At 44.6% G+C, this 25,523-nt stretch overlaps 1 protein-coding gene across 6 annotated transcripts in view; it reads right to left on the reverse strand.

Annotated features, from left to right (window-relative positions):
- The window catches only part of RAMP1 (receptor activity modifying protein 1), a 464,674-nt gene extending 439,793 nt beyond the window's left edge, over positions 1 to 24,881 (reverse strand). For 5 of the 6 annotated variants that reach the window (XM_075317492.1, XM_075317495.1, XM_075317494.1 and 2 more), the window contains exon 1: positions 22,823 to 24,881. In XM_075317492.1, the coding sequence (XP_075173607.1) occupies positions 22,823 to 22,874 (52 nt within the window). In that variant the 5' untranslated portion in view covers positions 22,875 to 24,881. The remainder of the gene's footprint in view (positions 1 to 22,822) is intronic. The other variant, XM_075317490.1, reaches the window with a different exon arrangement.
- Between the last annotated feature and the right edge of the window lie 642 nt (positions 24,882 to 25,523).

Here is a 25,523-nt window from a genome sequence, read left to right on the forward strand (position 1 = left end):
TAGTTTTGGATGTGGGGTGCATTAATTATTGTAATGTGAGTGAAAATAAAGATTTTGCAATAAAAGATATATTATTAAGCTTACTTTCATTTTATGGGTTAAAAAAAATATAGTTTGACGCTCAATCTTGTCAAAATGTTGCTAATTATCATTGAATTCAATGAGATAGTGATTAAACTCTTACTTTTTATAGGGGGTGCACTCAACTATGCTTATCTTTGTATAAAAATGTATAGATGTCTACATTATTTTAATCTCTATATATATCCAGTATATGTATACACATTATATATATATATATATATATATATATATATATATCCAGTATGTGTATACACATTATATATATATATATATATTACGGTATATATATATATATATATATATATATATGCGCACACACTAATGTGTGTGTGTGTGTGTGTATGTATATATATACATACACAGTAGAGACCAAACGTTTGGATACACTTTCTCATTCAATGAGTTTTCTTTATTTTCAGGACTCTGAAAATTGTAGATTCACATTGAAGGCATCAAAACTATGAATTAAAACATGTGGAATGAAATACTTAAAAAAGTGTGAAACAACTGAAAATATGTCTTATATTCTAGGTTCTTCAAAGTAGCCACCTTGTGCTTTCATTACTACTTTGCACACTCTTGGCATTCTCTTGATGAGCTTCAAGAGGTAGTCACCGTAAATGGTTTTCCAACAGTCTTGAAGGAGTTCCAAGAGATGCTTGGCACTTGTTGGCCCTTTTGCCTTCACTCTACGGTCCAGCTCACCCCAAACCATCTCGATTGGGTTCAGGTCTGGTGACTATGGAGACCAGGTCATCTGGCGTAGCACCCCATCACTCTCCTTTTTAGTCAAATAGCCCTTACACATCCTGGAGGTGTGTATGGGGTCATTGTCCTGTTGAAAAATAAATGATGGTACAACTAAACGCAAACCGGATGGAATAGCACGCCGCTGCAAGATGCTGTGGTAGGCATGCTGGTTATGTATGCCTTCAATTTTGAATAAATCCCCAACAGTGTCACCAGCAAAGCACCCCCACACCATCACACCTCCTCCTCCATGCTTCACGGTGAGAACCAGCCATGCAAAGTCCATCCGTTCACCTTTTCTACAAAGACACTTTGGTTGGATCCAAAGATCTCAAATTTGGACTCATCAGACCAAAGCACAGATTTCCACTGGTCTAATGTCCATTCCTTGTGTTCTTTAGTCCAAACAAGTCTCTTCTGCTTGTTGCCTGTCCTTAGTAGTGGTTTCCTAGCAGCTATTTTACCATGAAGGCCTGTGCACAAAGTCTCCTCTTAACAGTTGTTCTAGAGATGAGAAGGTGTGTCCAAACTTTCGGTCTGTACTGTAATATATATATTTAGAGCTATAGATAGACAGATATAAACATATATACTGTAACTATAAATATATATATTGTGTCCTAAAGCAAAAAATAGTATATGTCTCTAGTGGGTTACAGAAAGGATAGAACTTATTTTCTAAGATTCTGATGCACTTTGTCTCTTAGATGCAACCTACAAGGGCAATGACTTGCAAGGTTTGCAGAGTAGTTTCACAGGAGAGGAGGGCCGGGAATGTTGTGAGATATTAAAGTCTGGGTATCGATATCCCATCCGGTGCCTTCTGCTTTCTGCCTGACTGCACAGATTTATCCAGGTCTATCTACAGCAACAAATTCTGTGCATCAAAGTTTGAAAAGTGCTTCCTGTGACATATCTGTGACATTCACGTTTTTTCTTCGCTTTCACACGAGGCGGCTTTGTTATTGGTACTGCAATGATAGACGCGAGGTTTCCTGTAATGATCTGCTCTGGTCAATAAACTATTTTTTGTGAAGTTAAGTCTCCTGCAAGCGCTCCATCATTATATGAATACCAGCTCCACTGTTCAATAAAGCCTCCTATTCACATCATTCTTTATTCTCCCATGATATGAATTAGATACTAATTATCTGTATAAAAGATTTCCGCTCAGAGCGCACTGTCCATATTATAACCGTGTTTGAATGAAAAGAGTTTCATCTTCTTTCTTGAACCTATCATATGGTAAAACGGGAACAAAAGGAAATGTACAGACATCACTGCAGGTCTTGGATAAGGTGCTTAAAACCTGTCTAATATTGTTGGCTCTAGGAATATACACATTTTTATTAGATTGCAGTCGCATATTATTGGGATGTAGTATTGCAGCTCAGCCAAATTCACGTGAATTTGGTTAAATTGCAAAACTGGAAGAAAACCGCCTTGTTTTACTAATCCTACACAAATCCTATAGCATAGTACACAAGTGAATGTATTAAGTTGCATTTTTATGAGCTTTCCAAGTTTGGTTTTATTTTATTGTAAGAGCATATTCACATACTGTAGTGTGCATTTGCCATAGGCAAGTCTGTTTTTTGTCCTGTAAGTCATTCGCTGCTCAAAATTCAAAGCGAAATCCCAGATGATCTCATGTGGAGTTTATAACTGACATCTCTCCGGATTTCGGTCGGTTCAGCCCACTTTCATCTAATTTGCAAATTTGCATTGCAGCCATAAAAGGAACCTGTCACTCGATTCATGAATCAGAGCCTTGCTTCATGTTTTCAGCTAGATATGTTAACGCTGTGGTATAAACATACCTTCAAAGTTGGCCCGCGACCATAGGGAGAGATCTGACTAATCTGCAGTTCTCAGCTGGCTTCTCCATGCCCAAGGGCAGGAGCAGGGGCGTAACGATCGCGGTCGCAGAGGTCGCCACTGCGACCGGGCCCGCAGGGTTATAGGGGCCCGGCAGCCGCTCTGCAGAGCCGGCTGCCGGGCCCCTATGTGTAGTGCCGCTGTGTAGTGGCCGACTACGCGACCGTCAGGGGGCCGGCCTGTGAGAGGGGCTCTCTGACCTGCGGCAGAGCAGCAGTGCTCCTGCACAGCACACGGAATCCATCCTTCCAGGACCTGCGATGACGTCACGCCCATGTGACTGTGTGGGAGGAGACACAGGATGCCGGGGAGAAAGCAGGAGAAGATACTGATTCCTGAACGATTTTGGACATGACTCGTAATGAAAAAAGAGAGGACATGAGGGGTGTGCAGGGTGAGTGGCAGATGAGGGCTGCAGACTTTGACAGAAGGTTGTGAAGGGGTGCAGAGTGTTTGAGAGGGGTAAGTTGGGGTACAGGCAGGGTGAGATATGTGGGGCAGGGTGTGAGACATATGAGGGTGTAGTGTCTGTGATATGGGGGGGTGCAGGCTGTATGGGGAGCAGGGCGTGTGACATATGGGGGCAGGGGCGTAACTACCGCGGTCGTAGGGGTCGGAAGGAGAAGAGAGGTACTTGTTTTTTTTATTTTGCTGGCTGCATGACACATGGAGGCCCTGAGGGGGCTGGCTGCATGACACATGGAGGCCCTGGGGGAGGGCTGGCTGCATGACACATGGAAGCCCTGGGGGGGGCTGGCTGCATGACACATGGAGGCCCTGGGGGGGGCTGGCTGCATGACACATGGAGGCCCTGGGGGGGGGCTGGCTGCATGACACATGGAGGCCCTGGGGGGGGGGCTGGCTGCATGACACATGGAGGCCCTGGGGGGGGGGGCTGGCTGCATGACACATGGAGGCCCTGGGGGGGGGGGCTGGCTGCATGACACATGGAGGCCCTGGGGGAGGGCTGGCTGCATGACACATGGAAGCCCTGGGGGGGGCTGGCTGCATGACACATGGAGGCCCTGGGGGGGGCTGGCTGCATGACACATGGAGGCCCTGGGGGGGGGCTGGCTGCATGACACATGGAGGCCCTGGGGGGGGCTGGCTGCATGACACATGGAGGCCCTGGGGGGGGGGCTGGCTGCATGACACATGGAGGCCCTGGGGGGGGGGCTGGCTGCATGACACATGGAGGCCCTGGGGGGGGGCTGGCTGCATGACACATGGAGGCCCTGGAGGGGCTGGCTGCATGACACATGGAGGCCCTGGAGGGGCTGGCTGCATGACACATGGAGGCCCTGGATGGGCTGGCTGCATGACACATGGAGACCCTGGATGGGCTGGCTGCATGACACATGGAGGCCCTGGGGGGGCTGGCAGCATGACACATGGAGGCCCTGGGGGGGCTGGCTGCATGACACATGGAGGCCCAGGGGGGCTGGCTGCATGACACATGGAGGCCCGGGGGGGCTGACTGCATGACACATGGAAGCCCGGTGGGGGCTGACTGCATGACACATGGAGGCCCAGGGGGGGGCTGACTGCATGACACATGGAGGCCCAGGGGGGGGCTGGCTGCATGACACATGGAGGCACAGGGGGGGGGCTGGCTGCATGACACATGGAGGCACAGGGGGGGGGGCTGGCTGCATGACACATGGAGGCCCTGGGGGGGTGGCTGCATAACACCGGGGGTTGGGGTCTGGCTGTATGACACATGGAGGCCCTGGGGGGGGGCTGGCTGTATGACACATGGAGGTCCTGGGGGGGGGCTGGCTGCATGACACATGGAGGTCCTGGGGGGGGATGGCTGCATGACACATGGAGGTCCTGGGGGGGGATGGCTGCATGACACATGGAGGTCCTGGGGGGGGCTGGCTGCATGACACATGGAGGTCCTGGGGGGGGCTGGCTGCATGACACATGGAGGTCCTGGGGGGGGGCTGGCTGCATGACACATGGAGGTCCTGGAGGGGGCTGGCTGCATGACACATGGAGGCCCTGGGGGGGCTGGCTGCATGACACATGGAGGCCCTGGTGGGGCTGGCTGCATGACACATGGAGGCCCTGGTGGGGCTGGCTGCATGACACATGGAGGCCCAGGGGGGGGGGCTGGCTGCATGACACATGGAGGCCCAGGGGGGGGGGCTGGCTGCATGACACATGGAGGCCCTGGTGGGGCTGGCTGCATGACACATGGAGGTCCTGGGGGGGCTGGCTGCATGACATCTGGGGGTGCTGGCTGCATGACACATGGAGGCCCTGGTGGGGCTGGCTGCATGACACCTGGGAGTGCTGGCTGCATGACACATGGAGGCCCAGGGGGGGGGGGGCTGGCTGCATGACACATGGAGGCCCTGGGGGGGCTGGCTGCATGACACATGGAGGCCCTGGGGGGGCTGGCTGCATGACACCTGGGGGGGATGGCTGCATGACACATGGAGGCCCTGGGGGGGCTGGCTGCATGACACCTGGAGGGGCTGGCTGCATGACACATGGAGGCCCAGGGGGGGCTGGCTGCATGACACCTGGGGGGGATGGCTGCATGACACATGGAGGCCCTAGGGGGGGCTGGCTGCATGACGCCTGGGAGGGCTGGCTGCATGACACATTGAGGCCCTGGGGGGGGGGGCTGGCTGCATGATACATGGAGGTCTATGGGACTGCATAATAAACATGAAGGACACCTTATACATGGACTTGGGGTGCATTATACATGGAGGTCTATGGAACTGCATTATACAAAATGAAGGACACCTTATACATGGAATATAGGGGTGCATTATACATGGAGGAGTATGGGGCTGAATAATACAATATGATGATTTATGGGGCCGCATTATAATACATGGAGGACTATGGAGCCTACCTTATACATGGACTATGGGGGTTATAAAACATGGAGGACTGTGGTGCAGTATAAAATATGGAGAACTATGGGGTGAATTATAATACATCGAGAACTATGGGAAATGCATTGTAATACATTGAGGATTATGGGGGTGCATTCTAATATATGAAGGGTTATGTTGGACCCTTTATACTATATTGAAGGCTATGTGGGGGCCATTATAGTATTTGGAGAACTATATACAAGGGGGACAAGATACAAGCATGGGATGGTAATGTTTTGTGGTGAGGGGGAAAAGGCTCTTTCCCTCAGCACCCAGCTTTCCCATGCTCTGCTATACATCTCTCAGCACCCAGCTTTCTCATGCTCTGTTATGGGAAAGCTAGGTGCTGAGGGTAAGATGTGTAGCAGAGCATGGGGAAGCTGGGTGCTGAGGACAAGATGGATATGAACATAGGATAGCTGGGTGCTGATAGAAAGAGGGATTTCAGATCATGGGAAATCTGGGTGCTGAGGGTAAAAGCCAAGTGTCAGCGTCATTATCCTGTGCACCGAGTGTCAGTGTCATTATCCCGTACCCTAAGTGTCGGGGTACGTAGAGGGGGGGCCCTGGTCCAAATTTCGCATCAGGGCCCATCAAACTCTAGTTACGCCACTGGGCAGGAGCGGACATATCACTGGTGCAACCTGTTCAGCCACCCAAAGAGTCCAAGAGGTGAGAGGGCCACTACAACCTCCAAAGCAGGTGACATTATGAATGATTATGAGCTATTGGACTGCAAAGGCACAATATATTGTTCTTGCCCAGGAGCCCTCTACTATCTGGGTCTGCTCCTGCCCCATGTGATTTACAGGTCTCTCCTGATGTGTAGACATTTGGAGAGACCTGTTAGTTGAACTAGTAAGGACTTTCCCTACAGTTCCTAGACATTTTTTTCAAAGTATGGCTGCAATCACACAGCCAGTGTCTGACTCTTTCAGCCCATGGTTCAGGCAGCACAATTCTAATGACCAGTTTAGTGGGTGATCGGTACTCGTAACGAGCAGTTGGACGCTTGGATGGGTTAGACTCGAGTACCAAGTATATTGGAAGTCAATTGGAAACTCAAACATTTTTCAGGAAGATCTGGAAAAATGCTTGAGCCCCCCATTGACTTCCAATATATTCGATACACAAGTTGAACCTGTCCAAGTGTCTAATGGCCCGTTACAAGTACTGAGCATGGTAATGCTCACTCATCACTAGTTACATGTAGTGAACACCCAGGCATGGAAGTGCTCGCTCATCACTAGCCACATGTACTGAACACCCGAGCATAGTAGTGCTCACTTACCACTAGTTACAAGCTCCAAGCACCCGAGCATGGTAGTGCCCGCTCATCACTAGTTACAAGTACTGAGCACCCGAGCATATTAGTACTCGCTCATCACTAGTTACAAGTACTGAGCACCCGAGCATGGTAGTGCCCGCTCATCACTAGTTACAAGTACCAAGCACCTGTTCTTTTTAGTGATCACTCATCACTAGTTAGGAGTATGGCGCACTGGAGCATGGTAGTGCTCACTCATAACTAGTTAGGAGTACTGAGCACCCGAGCATGGTAGTGGTCACCCATCACTAGACTAGTTCCCTTTGAAATATGAATCTTCTAGACAGGAACATGATGTACGCTTATTTCTCCATTTATATTGATTTTACTGCACAGGAGAAACATGAAATACATAAATTGCAGATGAAATTTAGAGCAAAAAAACCCTAAATCACTGGTGAGGATTTCCACCGAAAGTAATAATTGCCATGCATTAGTATAACAGGAATTCAGGTCAATAATAGCCAAAGTTTCATAATTATATTATATATAGACTTTCAGAGATAGTCGTGCATTTACAGAAATGCAATCATATTGAATTCTTTGAAACTGTTAAGATGGCAAAATAACAGTAGATCGTTAGTTTATGTGAAGCGACAAAAGTGACATTCTATATGGCTCCACTTACTGTCACTTTTGCAAAAACATTTCAATGACTGAAATAAAAATGACAAAACTTTGCCTATTTCTTCATCCTCAGATTTACTAAAACATCATAATCTTTACGCTTTCTGAGAAAATCCTGTTCAAGTTCCAACAGGATCAACATTGGGGTTTATATTCCGTGAGGCTTTTACTCCAATTATCACAATGGTTTGTATTCTTTTAAAATGATTAAATAACCACAGAATATATTTTATCAGGAAAATTTACCAAGCACCCCTGTTAACACGCCTAACTAAGGTATATGATTGTCACAGAGTGAGTACCTGCCTGGCACCACCTTCTGTTAGGCAGAATAGGGACCCAGTGCAAACAACTCCGTCTTTGTAGGAAGCAGGATATAAATTAATTTCAATTTATCCATGTTTTACTCGCACAAATAGTGTGGCATTCTGGTAACCCGTTACATTGCGAGTTTTTCCCCATTGACTTGCATTGTACTCGCTATTCGTTATGAATACGCGAGTATTGGACAGTACTCGTTATGAGTATAGTGAGTACGAATAGTTAGGTACTCGCTCAACTCTAGTGCTGATCCTACACATTGCAATTTTCACTTCTGCAACCAGCATCCTCTACCTGACATCTTTGCCACATCTGATATCTAATAGGCCATTTGATGTCATGATATTTTGAGCCTAGCGAACAGAAGAGGCACCCAGGATGGGGGGCTGAGGATGCTGGTTGCAGAAGTGAAGACTGCCCTAGTTTGGCTACCATAGATGACTAGAATAGATGCCAGACTAGGGCAGGGTGAATCTTTCTGCTCAAATCTAGTTCCAGCGCTGTTCTGTCTCCCTCCCCCGACAGGGACATCTGATCCCTCACCTGACCGGATGTCGCTGCCCCGGCCCCGGTCCATGCCGCTGCCTCCCAGAGCCAGTGTGCACATCGCAGGCTTACTGAGTCTGCCTGAAGGGGGCGCGTGCGGCCATGCCCCTTTTCTTAAGGGGCCAGCGTACCCTGACCCGGAAGTGCCTCTCAGGTCAACAGTTGCTTTAGGCAACTTTCCCCTAAGGGCGGTACCTGGGCAACGACTTACTTACGTTGCTAATTCTCAGGTCCTCGGTGCTGCTGATATTGTGTTTCTTCCTGCTGCTGCCTTGTACCTCTGTTACAGTGTATTCCTTATCTGCTGCTGCTATGAGCACATAAGCCAGCTGTCTGCAACGATACAAGTTGCTGCACAGGTATACACGCCGGCCGCTGCTGCCACATCCATCTATCCATTCTGGACGGATCCACTACTCTGCCTGCTGCTGCGGCCACTTATTCCAGAGACTGTACTGTGGCACCAGCTGTCGGGGTACTCCAGATTCCCTGGGGCTGCCCTCTTCCAGCTGCTTACCAGCGTGTGTACCTGCTGCCACCTTCGTCAGTTCACTCGCCCAGGCAAGTGAACGGTACCGTCGGTCCAGTGGACCCCATAATAAAAGTGCTCGCCCTGCGAGCATAACATAGTGTCATGTAATATTAAATTTATCACTGGGGATTTTGGCGCTTCCATATCTACAGATTATCACAAACTCCTCATTGTCTAAAAAAGGGGTTTTCTGGGTGTGAACTTTAAAGTAACTCCTTTTTTTATATTTAAAAACTGCTACCCTCATTTGCAGATCTTTGGAAGTCTGGATTTTGAGACCCACTGAAATAAATCCTCTCAAGCACGTTGCTCAGCAGGTATATAATTTTGCTATTCATCAGCACATGTACGGAGGTGTACAGACCGTCAGGGCCTGATTCATTAAGAATGGTGTTGTACACGCCAGTCATAATGAAGAAGCGTAGCAGAGTAAGGCTAGGGCCCCACTTTGCGTTCATCTACTTGCAGTTCTAAACGCACGTTTTGAGCTTAATTGATTTGACCAAAGTTGCCTTTTTCAGAAATTTGCGCTGAAAACACATGCGTATTTACCGCATTTTAGATGCGTTTTCAGCGCTTTTTACCTGCTTTTCCACCTGCGTTTTGATAGATGCGTTTTTAACATCATGACACTGCTAAATAAAGTTTAAATAGTCAAACTCAATGAAAAAGTTGGAAAAAAAGAAACAAATCTATATTTTTGTGAAAAATAATGAAAATAGATTAATCTAATGAAATTATTGCGGTAATATGATATTTAATGTAAAAATAGCAATAATTTATTAAAATTCTTAATTTTAATTGTCGGACTATGTGTGTGTGTGTGTAAAGGGACATATGAAATCATTATTTTGAAGTCCAAAACGCATGTTTTCTGCACTGGAAAAGCAGGTAAAACGCAGGAATTTGCTGGAATCTTGGCTTTTGCCATTTCTCATAGACTTCAATGGTAGCAAAACGCACCCAAAATGGCAAAAACAATTGACATGTCGCTTCTTTGAACGCATGGTTTTTACCACAAAATATGCAAATTAAACGCAGTGTTTTAAAACGCAAAGTGGGGTCTAGAAATCCCCATTTTCCATAGACTTTGCTGGAAAATCAAAACGCATGCCTTTTGGCATGAAAAGGTGCTTCCCAAAACGGACCAAAGAAAAAGCACCAAAAACGCAGGTGGAAACGCAAAGTGGGGCCCTAGCCTAAGGGGAGCCTGATTCTGTAAGGGGTACACACCACTTAACTAGAGTTGAGCGGAATTCTAATAATCCGGGTCTGGCAGATCCGTCGCGGGTTTGAAAAGAAGTCCGGATCCGATCCGGACCTATGTATATGAATGGGGAGCGGATCCGCGGACGAGAGAGAGAGCGAGAGAGAGAGCGAGAGAGAGACGGGTCGGATCTGGATTGGACGCTGAAACCGAGCGGATCCGGATTTTTACAGTTCGGATCCGCTCAACACTACACTTAACGAATCAGGTGCATCTTTACCAGCGATAGAGATTGGAGTAAGATGTCAGTTGTAAGATATGCCATGTCTGGTAATGAATTAGACAGGAAGGCATTCTCACGCCCCTATCCTGCCACAGCTCCACTGATTTTGGCTGGCACTGGCATGAAGACACCAAAAGTTGCTACATTTTTAGGCAACTTCTCATTGCACAGACATTTTGTGATTTTTTTCCAAGTGTTTTACGCCAGAATACTAGGATAAACAGCTTGCTGTATCGGGCCCTTAGAGGTTCTACTAAGCCTGTACACTTCTCTGTGTGCAAATGCCTGGTGCTTAATTATATTTGCAACAGATGGGAGTCTCAGAAGCTGATTCTTCACTGATCTGCAGATGTGTAAGGAAGTAAATCATTAATAAAGGATAGGTACACTTTAAAGAGGGGTACAGTATCAAACCACAAGTTTGCAGTCACTCTATGTCACTGCAGACATTTAAATCCTCACATCGTGCACACTATGCACTGTGAGGACTCTCCGGAGCAGGAGGTCATGTGCCCATTCCTGCGTGAGATTTCCGTACTTTTGGCCACATTCTGACTAGACTGTATCCAGCATCGCTCACTACACTTGCATTGAGTGAGGACGGACACAGTCTAGTCATCACATGACTGCATGTATGCAAATTATACACTTGCAGTCACGTGTCCGCCACTCCCAGCATCGGAGAATCCTCACAGTACGCAGTGTGCACAATGTGAGGATTTACAAATATGCAGGCAAACAGTGTGGCTTAAGTCCAGACAACCCTTTTAAGCTGATGTACAAGTATATAAGGATAGGGCCAAAAATAAATTCACAGACTAAATAATAGATGACAGAGAACGTTTTTTCCTTTAGAACACATGGCAGCATGAACATGTCTCCCAGCAAATGGCTCAAATGACCAATTCACAAGGGTTGTTTCTTGGGTTGCTCTATAGACTGCCACAAACATGCCTTGTTCTACCTTATTTCAGGAATGTCGGGACTACTGATAATACAGCATGGGGAAAAGATCTCTTAAACCTGATGAGACTGATGCATTTACTTTACAAATTTGAATATCAGGAGGGAAAAAGTTGCAAAAAAATACTATACAGCTACTGTGAGATGGATTTTGAAAGCAAGTTCACCAGCCTCAACAGGTCTAAGACCATTTTAATAACTGTGAGGTTGCACCCAGTTCACACACCGGAACATGGGGGTTTTTACTCACTTTTGCTGCAATGCGAGGTAGCATAGGAGAACACACAGTTCAAATAAAGTCCAGCAGTTTATTAAACAAGACATAAACCACACTCCAAGTACATAACAATCAAAAATCTGTTTCTTCAAAAAGGGACACAAGGCTTACTGGCCGTCACACTCATGGTTTTACAGTCCGTTAATTCAGTGGTTCGGCAACACAGGTTTGGATCCACTTTCCTCAGTTATATCCAGAGAGACCTCAATACCTCCGTGCACTGGAGCAGCCTCTGCACACAGGCTGCTTCCACACTCTGCCTCCTGGCAGTTTCTCTGAGTCTGGTCCTTGCCAGACTCTCAACACGGGGTGACTTCCCTCAGCTGTGTTCCCTCCAGAGGCTCCTGCCTCTTGGAGATTAGCAACCTCTCTCGTCTCAGAGGCTGCTTCTCCTACAGTGCTGCTCCACACACTGCCACACAGACTGCACACCATCTGCCATGTGTCAAACAACACACCCTCTGCCATGTGCCAAACAACAGACTCCATTAAAAAAATCATGTGACCTGTCACACATCAAACACACCCATGGGCGGGGTATGTAGGCGGCCAGAACCATCCATCTCCTTAGCCACCTGTAAAAATGCCCTGACAAACAATACCTTAGCAGAAACATGTGGCACTACAAGTACCAGCATGGAACTCCACGTTTAAACCAGTTATGTGGTACATACCGGCCATTAGCAATGTATCCTGCCGCCATCTCACATAACGTATACAGTTTTCATTATGAAAAAAAAAATATTTTAAAATCTTCTGAATACTTTAATGGCCAATTAATGATTAATATCCAATAATTTCATGCAAATCAATATTAGAAGCAAAAATGTAAAATGTCCACACAAGTGTTATAGTTTAAGATACTGCATTGCTCAATTAGCATCCCCATTTTTGCTGGCGATCCCCAGCATCAAGCCCATGCCCATCACTCAATAATAACTTATCCAATAGTGTATCAATGTGCTTTACTGGATAACTCACCAATACTACTAGGCATGTGACAAATGGTCATTCAATTTTGATGTAGCTCTATGAGCTGTATCTTATATGCAATTTTATGAAAAGAAAGGGATACTTTAAAGAGGTTTTACCACTAATAATGTGCCCCCCTTTCTTTTATTCTAACTCTTCCTAACTAACCCTTTCCTAGTATACTTCTGATATCTACGCTGCTCCTAAGCTTATCTCGAAGAGGCTCGTAAATACCTTTATTATTGTTGTAGCTTTAATCCTTCTGGCTGCAGACCGGAATCGCACCGACTGGGCAGGGCTGCCTCTCTGAGAGTGACAGCGGCATGCCCAGATCATATTTCACTCTCCTCTCAGTCCCCACCCGTGACGTGCCCTGATCAGTTGGTCCGATTCCAATGTGCAGCCAGACGGAAAGCAACAACTATAAATGTATTTACGAGCCTCTTAGAGATAAGCTTGCATGAACAGAGTAGATAGCAGAAGTATATTAGGAAACTGTTAGTTAGGAAAAGTTAGGATAAAAGAAAGGGTGTCAAATTAGTAATGGAAAACCTCTTTAACTTAGTTTATAGTTCAACACAGCATGAAATAGAATTACAAAATACGTACATTCTGCATTTTGTTTATACAGCACTTTGTTAGATCCAAAATCTGATTACAACGTGACCTACAATAGACCACACATGTCATATATATTCCACACTAACTTCCTTATGTCAGTATTGTGGCTATTTCTGAGCATAGTACTTATTGTTACATAATAAAAACAGATTTGATTAGATGAACGAGTGTTGTAAATGAGCAAACATCATGTTTCGCAAGTAATGTAGGAACAAACCCTTTTGAGTCACATACAGAGAGCCAGTTACATTATTCTAAAGATTGGAAAGTCATTTTCTGCCTTATTTGGGATGGACAGGGAAGCCAGCAACCCCCCAAAAAGCAAATAAATGGCCATTTCTTCATTTTTTTGCATTTCATGCATGGTCCTTCTCCCAGTCTTGTGAAATCCCAAATGCTCCAGTACTTTTGTAAACAACCCTAATTATTATGTGAAGAAATCAACAACAGAGAATAACAATGATTTCAATTAATTTGTGGTATTTACGTACTCCAATCTTTCAGCTCTCTGTCAAAAGTCTAGACTTATGCAAAGACTTAAAAGCTTAAAAAGAACATACAATAACAGTAATCATGGAGTTTGTCCAATGTTTTGTGGCTTTATGTAATAAGAAGTCAAAACTTCACCTTTACATAATGGAAAATTATGCAACTTTATGTTTCGGTATTCCGCCAAGTTTCTCATTGTTTTCAGTGAATGAGAACCTTTGTGTTTACATAAAGAGGCCAGAAACTGGTATAGACCTGGTTCTGATCACAGTTCAGAACATGAGACAATTGTATCCAGTCTCGACAGTCCTGCAGTGAACTAAGTAGTTCGGGTTCCAGCTGGAAGTATATAAGGCCAGACTTACTAATCTTGTGTAATTTGTAGACCGTGTAAATTTAAACTAGACAGTCAGAAGTTCTCCAAATTCATCACTTGTTAGGCTACCGGTTGAACTCGATAGACTTAAGTCTACCTTCAACCTTACAAAACTGTGAAATGATCACAGTAGCTTTGGCTGGATGATGGAGTTGGGCAAAGATTTTCAGTAGTGATGTGTCGGTCAGGAACGATCCAACACAAAGATCCGGCTCCCTGCTGTGACGGACAGGAGCCGGATCCCCAGTGAGAGCCACTAAATTCACTAAACGACTCTCACTGGGAGTAAAAGTCTGGTGTTCAGTACACAAAACCCCGCCCACCTGAACAAAACCCTGCCCACGCAACAATTTAATTAGTCGGTTGTAAGTGGGCAGGGTTTAGCCGCGGGTAGGCGAGGTTTCGGTCTGCATTAATATAATCTTAAATATGTGTTCACCTGGGATGAATAATAGGGAGCCATGAACGATCTGAAAGAGCCAGCTCTTTTTGGTGATCGGAGCCATGGGAACTGGATCACCAAAAAGAGCGGGACTGCCCATTACTAATTCGCAGGATCTTGGTCCAGCAGCCACCATGGTCATCTGTGGTTGCCAGAGCAGAGACCTGCCATTCTCCTCCTACCTACCGGCATTCTCAATGCCTCTTTTGATTAGTAGGCTTGGTAAGATATCATCATTGCAGCATAATGTTGTACCATTAATCATCAAAAATCTAATTATGCTTTGGTCATATTATAATCAAAAAAATTCCTATAGGAACTGTCACCTAGAAGAAAAAAAATGACCTTAAAGACCAATCCCAATTTTTTTTATTACTGTACATGTAAAATTTAGGAGCCTGCAATGCAAACAAAAAACACAAAAAATTGAGGCAGCGGATATTGTTAGGATGAACACTTAACCAGGGTTCACTCGTGTTGCCTACCGCCTGATTCTAATTGGTGGGGATCGAGTGCATGCTTGAAAAATGAGATGAGACACACAGTCGGTTATTCATCTTTCCTCGATCGAGGTCGGCCCAAAAACTGAGAGATTTATTCAAGAACATGCCTTTTTATAACCTAGGAAAAGGGGCATGGTCAGCCCTACAGTGAGCATACTTGAATGTGTCTATTTTTCAGTGGGTTGAACAATGTGTTAGTCCATGAACTGATTGGTGGGCGTCATCGTAGGCGGGTCTATGACATGATTGGATAGATCCATGGTGATGCTAATGGGAGGGTCTATGTCGTCATCTGGTGGATCCATGCAGATGGGATGGTCTATGATGTCATTGGTGGCTATCTTGGTTATATCTGAAAACCTGGCTCATGTAAGGCAAATTGATTTCATTAAACACACTTCTCACAGTCCTGTATGTCCAGATTAATTAAATATTTGATCTAATGGCTCTCCTCAACAATATGATATGTAAAATCAACAATCACCCTAAGACACTTATAAGAATAAAAAGTATAAACAACTAAATTAGCTAATTAAAATCCTAGCAATATATGAGAGGGTAAAGGTACCGTCACACTAAGCGACGCTCCAGCGATCCCACCAGCAACCTGACCTGACAGGGATCTCTGGAGCGTCACTACACGGGTTGCTGGTGAGCTGTCAAACAGGCAGATCTCACCAGTGACCAGCCCCCAGCCAGCAGCGACGCGTGGAAGCGATGCTGCGCTTGGTAACTAAGGTAAATATCAGGTAATCAACTCGATATTTACCTTGGTTACCAGCGCACACCGCTTAGCGCTGGCTCCCTGCACTCCTAGCCAGAGTACACATCGGGTTAATTACCCGATCTGTAGTCTGGCTATGTGTGCAGGGAGCAGGGAGCCGGCACTGGCAGCGTGAGAGCGGCGGACGCTGGTAACGAAGGTAAATATCGGGTAACCAAGGAAAGGGCTTCTTGGTTACCCGATATATACATTGGTTACCAGCGTCCGCAGAAGGCAGCTCCTGCTGCCTGCACATTTAGTTGTTGCTCTGTCGCTGTCACACACAGCGATGGGTGCTTCACAGCGGGAGAGCAAGAACTAAAAAATGGTCCAGGACATTCAGCAACAACCAGCCACCTCACAGCAGGGGCCAGGTTGTTGCTGGATGTCACACACAGCGACATCACTAGCAACATCGCTGCTACATCACAAAAGTCGTTCCTCAGCAGCGATGTTGCTAGCGATGTTGTTTAGTGTGACGTGGCCTTTAGGTATATGTATAGCATTAGCCACATAGGTAGTAAATACTTCTATACAACATAATCTCCCAGCTAAAGACGCTGGATAATAATAGCCTACTTATATCCTGATTTGCCTAAGAACAATAGTGCCACAATTCTTAATAGGTGAGGCAAACCTTACATAGCTAAGAAATTCTCAGATGCTTGTATACAATCACAGCATGCCTCCTAACTCCAAAGCGTGTTTCATACACGTGACTTTCTCAGGGGAATCCTACATTTTATATTTATTTTTAATGATTTTTTTGTGTGAATAAAGATATATTTAAAAAAAATAAAACATTTTGGTGGAATTGGTAATTTTTTTTTTCTGGGTGACAGTTCCTATAGGACGTTTTTTGATTATAATAATGTTATACCATGACTACTAATCAGACGAAACACAGAGGATGACAGCAGGTAGGAAGAGGATGGCAGGTCTCTGATCTGGCTACCATGGATTACAGATGTGGCCATTGGCCAAAGGGCCTGTAAAGGCCCCGTCACACACAACGAGTTCGCTAACGAGATCGTTGCTGCGGCACCGTTTCCATGACGCAGCAGCGATCTCGTTATGTGTGACACTTACCAGCGATCAGGCCAATGCTGTGAGATCGCTAGTCGTTGATGGATGGTTGGGACCATTTTCTTCAAGGCGATGTCCTACTGGGCAGGACGCATCGCTGTGTTTGACGTCTACCAACGACCTCCTAACACAGTCCCACCACCTGCCTCAAGTGTCTGTTTCTTACTCTTGTTTTAAAGTTTATGCCGGTGCTGTGTTAGCCACGGGAGATCCTTGCACAAATTGATGTCCGAGTGTTCTTTAGTAAAATGGGGCCAATGGATGTGCATGCACAGATTAACCTCCAATCAGTCTTTTGTAAACTGGCACCATGGTGGCGCATGCGCAGAATGAAGTCTCAGCATATCATTGAGCAGAGATCTAAATCTGCACATGTGCTACCACCAGCACCATTTTACTGAAGACTAGTGATGAACGAACATTGCCATGCTCAGGTGCTTGATACTCGTAAGGAGCAGTGGATGCTCGGAAGGTGTTCAACTCATGTACAGCGTAAAATAGAAGTCAATATTTTCTGGAAGATCTTTCAGAAAAATGCTTGCATTCTCCATTAATTTCCATTATACTCGGTACATGAGTCGAGCCTGATCGAGAATCCAAATGATCCTTTCGAGTACCGAGCACCTGAGCATGGTAGTGCCCGCTCATCACTAGGTACAAGTACCGAGCATCCGAGCATGGTAGTGTTCGCTCATTACTAGTTACGAGTACCGAGCACCTGAGCATGGTAGTGCCCGCTCATCACTAGTTACGAATACCAAGCACCCAAGCATAGTTGTGCTCGCTCATCACTAGTTACGAATACCGAGCACCCGTGCATGGTAGTGTTCGCTCATCACTAGATACGAGTGTCGAGCACCCGAGCATGGTAGTGCTCGCTCATCACTAGTTGTGAATACCAAGCACCTGTGCATGGTAGTGTTCGCTCATCACTAGTTATGAGTACCAAGCACCCGAGCATGGTAGTGCCCGCTCATCACTAGTTAAGAGTACTGAGCACTCAAGCATGGTAGTGCTCGCTCATCACTAGTTAAGAATACTGAGCACCCAAGCATGGTAGTGCTCGCTCATCACTAGTTACGATTACCGAGCACCTGAGCATGGTACTGCCCGATCATCACTAGTTACGAGTACCGAGCACCCGAGCATGGTACTGCCCGCTCATCACTACGGAAGACCACTGGGTGATCAATCTGCACAAGCACTGCTAGCGCCAAGAATGGTGCCCGCACAAACTTTAAAACAGGGATGAGATACAGGCACTAGAGGCAGCAGAGGAGCTCGGCAAAGCCGTAGACCCTACCCACAGTCCACCATTTATTGTGTGACTCTTGCAGACCATAGGAATACATTGCACAAGAGCAGCACGTTCATAAAATTCTAAAGCCATTTTCATGTAATGAAAGTCTTCCATATGGAAAACACATCATGAAAGAAGTCACATGAAGCTGTGGTTTATTAAAGTCTGTAAAGTCTATTAAAGTGATGATGAGATGAAGCTAATGCTCTAACTCCATTTCTAAAGGTGAAAGACCTGTGATTACTTGGAGTTGCCATGGTCAGTTTAATGTTTACAAACATTTTGCTCTTTTTATACAGGGTCTTGTTATTAAGGGGTATCTCTGGTCAGGAAAGGGTCTGCTAACCCATTTACCTGCCGCTGAATAATATTTATTGCCGAGGCAACTTAAACGGGTGTCCAGGACAGCGCTGTAAATCCACTGAACCTGAATACCGATCAAGTTACCAGCGTGGACTTACATTTTCCGATACTGGATTCTTAGCAACCTCCTATTTATTCCTATTCTTTAGTACAACCATAACACACAGCATATAAATAACATGTCACAATTAGCAAATACAGATGTCACCTTATACGAATAATATAATGCCATATATTAGAAATATGTCAAAAGTTTTCCAATAGTTAAGAACTCAAAATTAGTTGCTAACACTTTTCCACAATTCAGTTATTGTATCATTACAGCTCAGGTTCTGCAGACATCAGACTTCTTTCTATACTTCCTTATGCCTTTCCTGATTTAACTTTTAAGGACATTTTTTCAGTCGATTTTTTACCTCTTTTTCTTCAATGTGACGTACATTTTTATTTTCCTGTTGACACAGCCACGTGATGGCTTGTTGGTTTTTTTTTCGCGAGCCTAGTTGAATTTTTGAATGATAGCTCCCATTTTATCATTGTGTGAACTCCAGGCAGTATACCAGTTTTACAGTTTACGAACAGGGTAGACTGTAAGCAACACTGATTTTTATATGCTGCCATCTGGGGAAAATAAATGAATATTATATACGCATAGCAACATTTATATAAGGTCTTATACTAGACTCCTTTTTCCTGTTTCGCACAGAAGACTTCATGAGTCTCATTATCATCACAGACAGTATTACGATGAAAGGTGACACCTCTATATACAGTGGATTACACAGTATCCACTGTTTACTAAGTGATGGTCACAGCTCACTTCTTCCCCCTCACTGTACAATGACATTTGCTCTGATGAGAGTTACGCTACCAAACTATGTACAATTTATTACAATATTGACTTAAGAAGTAACCACTTTTGACAATGAACAGTTTCAAAGTTGGACCTGGAAACATTGCTGTTGTCCGTCACAGCAAAAAAAAAGGATCCTTTTGATAATTTTCAAGAAACTAAAAAGTCAACAGATTCACTACAGGATTCTTCTTACAACTGATACCAATAGTGTCTTGACAGACCCTATAGGCTTACAAGAAGTCCATCATGGTTTCTGTTGTGCCGTACATGTTGCTTTATTCTTCCCATCAAATTTGATTGAGGTGACAACTGACCTACCCAGGAGTGAAGAGAGGCTTGCTTCAATGTGATTTTAAGTAACCAGGCAATGTACATTTGCATGGACAATGGATCTATAAAAACTGGTATCAGATGTAGTAGCTCTGGCTGCAAACAATAAAATGATCCTACTGCAAACGTTTCGTGAAGACCCTGAGGCTATGTGCCCACGGTGCGGAAAATGCACGGATTTTGCCGCGGATTTCTCGCGGAAAAGCCGCGGATTTTCCAGAAATCTGCAGCACAGCTACTCCCCAGCTATTTCTATGGCACTTGGGAAATGCTGTGCCCACGCTGCGGATTTTTCCGCAGCGGAAATCGTGCGGATTTTCGTGCGGTAAAATCTGCAGCATGTCAATTATTGTTGCGGATTTTCGTGCGGATTTTGCCTATTCAATTGAATTAAAAAAAATCGCAAAATCCGCAACAAAATCCGCGTCAAATCCGCATCAAATCCGCACCTACGAAAAGGTGCGGATTCCGGGGGAAAGCTGCGGATTTTGATGCAGAAAAATCCGCAGATACAGAGTCCCGTGGGCACATAGCCTTATACACAACATTTTGATCATTCAGCCCACAGCTAACTCTCCAGACTACATTATACACAGAAAAGTTTACTATGAGAGGGTCAATTCTCAACTCTTTTGGCATCTTAACTCAGAGAAGAAAAAATGTAAACCTCCAAAATAGGAATACCAGATCCTTCTCTCCCCCAACATCATCTTTCGAGAAGGCCGGAAGGCTTCCATACCCATTAGACTGTCGGCTGAATCTGCCGATACCAATATTGGTGGGTTTGGCTGGCATCAGTCTAATGTGTATGGGGCCTTTAGGCTGACCATATGCATTAAAAAGTGGTAGACTTTTTTGAAGGATAGCTCGCTCTCCCAAGTTTTTTAAAAATACACTAGTCTTGACACTCTACTTTATCTTCAGAGATATCTCCTATAATGGGAGAGTCCGGAGGCCTCAATACTCATTAGATGGTTAGTAAGCCCCACCAAAATCAGATGAGCTTTACTATGGTCAGACTTCATAAATAGGGACCTTCTTCCCTACAGTGTAAAGCTGGGTTCACACTAAACGACAGCGACAACGACGTCGCTGTTACGTCACCATTTTCGGTGACGTAACAGCGACCTTGTAAGTCGCTGTTATGATCGCTGCTTAGCTGTCAAACACAGCAGAAGCAGCGATCATAACGTCGCTGTGCTACATGTGCAGAGAGCAGGGAGCCGCGCTTAGCGCTGGCTCCTTGCTCTCCTGCAGCACACATCGGGTTAATTAACCCGATGTGTGCTGCAGCTACATGTCACAGTTCAGAGAGCAGGGAGCCGCGCGCACTGCTTAGCGCTGGCTCCTTGCTCTCCTTGCTACAGTATACATCGGGTTAATTACCCGATGCATACTGCAGCCACATGTCACAGTGCAGGAGCCGGCACTGGCAGCAAGAGCGGCGGAGGCTGGTAACCAGCGTAAACATCGGGTAACCAGGGAAAGGTCTTCCCTTGGTTACCCGATGTTTACGCTGGTTACAGCTTACCGCAGCTGCCAGTGCCGGCTCCTGCTCGCTTCATTTCGTCGCTCTCTCGCTGTCACACACAGCGATGTGTGTGTCACAGCGGGAGAGTGACGACCAAAAAATGAAGCTGGACATTCAGCAACGACCGGCGACCTCACAGCAGGGGCCAGGTCGTTGCTGAATGTCACACACAGCGACAGCGATGGGACGTCGCTGCAACGTCACAGAAAATGGTGACGTAGCAGCGACGTCGTTGTCGTTGTCGCTGTGTGTGACACCAGCTTAAGACCCCAGTTTCAGTTACTTAGGTCATAGGTTTACAAGATGTATTTAAGGTGTACCCATGGACACACCATTAAAAAAAAAATCTATTCCTGGTAAAGTGACCTTTCTTATTTGAAAACTACTAATCATTGAGATCCTCATTGAAAAAAATGGATACAAGAAGGTGAAATCATAAAAGTTTCAGAAAATATGTAATTTATTATGGTACCTGTCTGATTCCCATGCCAATCTCAATGCTCAATAACAGATAGTTCAATCTCTGACATTTCCTCAGCTATATAGCTATAGCAGTAGAAAGATAGCGTCATTTATGGTACCGGTTAATTTCAGGAATTATGCGGAATTATTTCCATCAGTTATTTTGTACACCAATAAATAAAACAATATTTCCAAATGTAGCAGCGAGTAAGAACATTCATCAAAAAAAAATTCAGATTGTACCATAAACATCACGTACTGGTGGACTAACATCCAAATAACCATCACGATACATCAAAATATTAATACTTTTTGTCAGTTTTCAGTTTGTCAAATTTCTAAAAATTGAGACATTTTTGAAATCTGTCCACATTTCGTGACAGCTTGAACAATTTTTTTTTCAACATGCATGAAGGGTTTTTTTTAATCTACTGAATGAAAGACATTTGTAAACATATTAAAAATGTATCAAAATCGTCATCGGGTTCCAGAATTTACAATTAGCGCAGATGTTGTGCAGCGGCACTCGTCGTATGTTGCTACCACAACATTAGCCATTTTTATTTTTGCAATCTGATGACTGGAATAGACCCATTATTTAGGGCAAAATAATGGACGTTGTAAAAAGAAAAATAAATGGAGCGTATTTAAAGAAATATTAAACAACATCTGCTACCTGACCATAGTAGGCACCAGACAAGAAGGGCAATCTGACTCCCAAGAGTTCTTTGATATAGTATCACACTAATTTACAAAGAAATGTGTTCTAATTGTATTAATTAAAATAATATCCTTAATATGTTCTCTAAAAAGAACAGGTATAACAGGTATATTCATAAGCAGCCAACCAGGTAGGTTCTACAGGAAGGCAGATACCAAGGGATTGTCAGATGTGTCCCTCACACAACTTCTTGGAACATGATGATATAAACACCTTAGGGTGGTGACATAAAGATATTAGAATTAGAAGTCAGTAATCACACCTATAGAGGCACAGGTACAATTGTGTGAAAGGTTACATGCTGAGGACTCTTACCTAGGAGGATCCAGAGGAGATGTCTGGAAGTAAGGAGAAATCCCAGGTTCATTTCTGGACAGTGTGTCCACAGCTTAGGGGGATATAAAAAAAACACATTAAGTGAACCATCTGAACAAGTCTTAGGTCCTCACTCAGTTTAGGAATCAGGCAGCATCCAGGTACAAGAGAACTTACAACTACCCCAAAGGTGCTGAGGGAGGATCTTGAATGGACCAATCACCTCCGGGTGTTTTTGGTCCTTGGTTTAAAAAACCCAAAACAAACAAATGTGCTGAATCTTGGAAGATGCACAAGGAAGCCCGGATCCTGTAAGTGCTTAATCCTCCTTCACTGGAGAAGGCTCCTTGCGATCAGCTCAAGTAGAAGCAATTGCAGGAGATGGATCTAAGGAAAGCAATGTGCCTGCATCTCATTCATCTTGTGCTTGCTGCTTGGGATTCTTTTATGGTTGCCTACAACATTTTCATGGGCTGAAGTTCAGGGTCTGCCCTTGGTGAGTTGGAAAATCCTCCTCCTCCTTCTCCTCTGCAGGTTGTGATCTCCCCTTTATTAATGAGGTGGATGTGAGACCCCTCTCAGCGGAAGGCTGGTGTGTAGGTGGGCAGCATTCTCCTTCTGTGTAGGTTGCAGGGGGTTTCCTTTCGCTTTCTGTAGGTGTGTGGCTGGAGGCTCCAATGCCTTGTATGCCTGGCCCCTGCCTCCCCCACTATACAGATCAGGAGGACCCTGCCTCCTCCTATAGTAAGTGGAGGCTCTCTGGCTTCTCTACTTGTGTTCTGTTGCCTCTAAGTTTAGATCCAGATCTGACATAAGTAGGATCTGTAGGAAGAGCCTGCAGCCGAGATCTGGAGCTACACTGCCAGGAATCCTTCTGTCATTGCTGCTGGTGTAGTGCTGATGGCAGGAGGCAGGGGCTGGGATGGAGGGCTGCTGCTGCTGTCAGACAATTCTGCAACTTTTCTGAGTTCTTCTGTATTGCAGTCTCTGTTTTCTGAGGTTTTCTGGATTGCAAATTTTTTATTTTTTAAGTTCTTCTGTATTGCAATATCTTATTGCAATCTCTGTTTCTGAGTTTTTTCTGGATTGAAGCCTTTGTTTTCTGAGTTCTTCTGTATTGCAGTCTCTGTTTTCTGAGTTCTTCTATATTACAGTCTGTTTCTGAGTTCTGTATTAATCTCTGTGAGTTCTAATGTATTGCAGTCTCTTTTCTCAGTTTTTCTATATTCAAGACTTGATTTTCTGAGTTCTTCTGTATTTCAATCTCTGTTTTCTAAATTATTCTATATTGCAGTCTCTTTTCTGAGTTCTTCTGTATTGCAGTCTCTTTTCTGAGTTCTTCCGTATTGCAGTCTCTTTTCTGAGTTCGTCTGTATTGCAGTCTCTTTTCTGAGTTCTTCTATATTGCGGTCTCTTTCCTGAGTTCTTCTATACTGCAGTCTCTTTTCTGGGTTCTTCTATATTGCAGTCTCTTTTCTGGGGTCTTCTATATTACAGTCTCTTTTCTGGGTTCTTCTATATTGCAGTCTCTTTTCTGGGTTCTTCTATATTGCAGTCTCTTTTCTGGGTTCTTCTATATTGCAGTCTCTTTTCTGGGTTCTTCTATATTGCAGTCTCTTTTCTGGGTTCTTCTATATTGCAGTCTCTTTTCTGGGGTCTTCTATATTACAGTCTCTTTTCTGGGGTCTTCTAGATTGCAGTCTATTCTGAGTTCTCTATTGCAGTCTCTTCTGAGCTCTTCTGTATTGCAGTCTCTGTTTTCTGGGTTCTATATTGCAGTCTCTTTTCTGGGTTCTTCTATATTGCAGTCTCTTTTCTGAGCTCTTCTGTATAGCAGTCTCCGATGCTTCCTCCCACATTGACAGTGCAGGGCAGTAGATTACTATACAGAAACTGCAGTACCTGTCATTTCCAGTTGTCCTTGCAATCTGATCATGCCACATTCATTACATTCTCTCTGCACTTCCATTTATTACAGCAGCTACCTATTACCTACCTTGCTGAGACAAGCATTTTCTGCCTATAGCACAGGGATAGTGAGCATTTTCAGTATCGGGCATAAATATTATTTCTTTTTAGAGCACCATTAATTCCCTGGTGCGGTATAACTCAATAAGTGCACACATGCAATCATAGTTTTACGTTATATTCACACTAAATACAGAAACACGTGCGACTGAAAGTCCTTCCCTTTTATCTGAATGTGATTCTTCTTGCAGGAAGCTCTGCGATTTCCACAATCTTCATCCCTATGAATGGAACTGTAGCAAAACTTTCTTCAGCAAGTATTATAGATCCAAGATCTTCCTATAATTTTTCTTATTCATGGATTTAAAAAAATGATGCACAATAAAAAAAAATTAAAAAATGATGTGATGTTCCCTTGTCGGTGCCCGTACAGTGGACACAGGTTGAAGCTTAAGGTGTTATCCAATGCTGCTCAGTCCTGCTTTGGAGGTGTGCGGTGGTGAATTTATGACCCCTCACATCTGCGGAGATGCATGCACAATTAGCAGGGATCATGCACGTGTCCTGTAGATTATAATGGCCAGATATTCTATACTGTAAGGATTCTTACCATTTTGACGCAGTATTTTGATCCTTAAGGAGTTTTCCAAAAAAAGTAAATTTATACCATAGGCACATGATAAGGAATACATGGCTAATCAATAGCGGTCTAAAACAGAGGTCCCGCTGCTCT

This window comes from Anomaloglossus baeobatrachus, chromosome 7 (assembly GCF_048569485.1).
Source record: "Anomaloglossus baeobatrachus isolate aAnoBae1 chromosome 7, aAnoBae1.hap1, whole genome shotgun sequence".
NCBI classification, from domain to species: Eukaryota; Metazoa; Chordata; class Amphibia; order Anura; family Aromobatidae; genus Anomaloglossus; species Anomaloglossus baeobatrachus.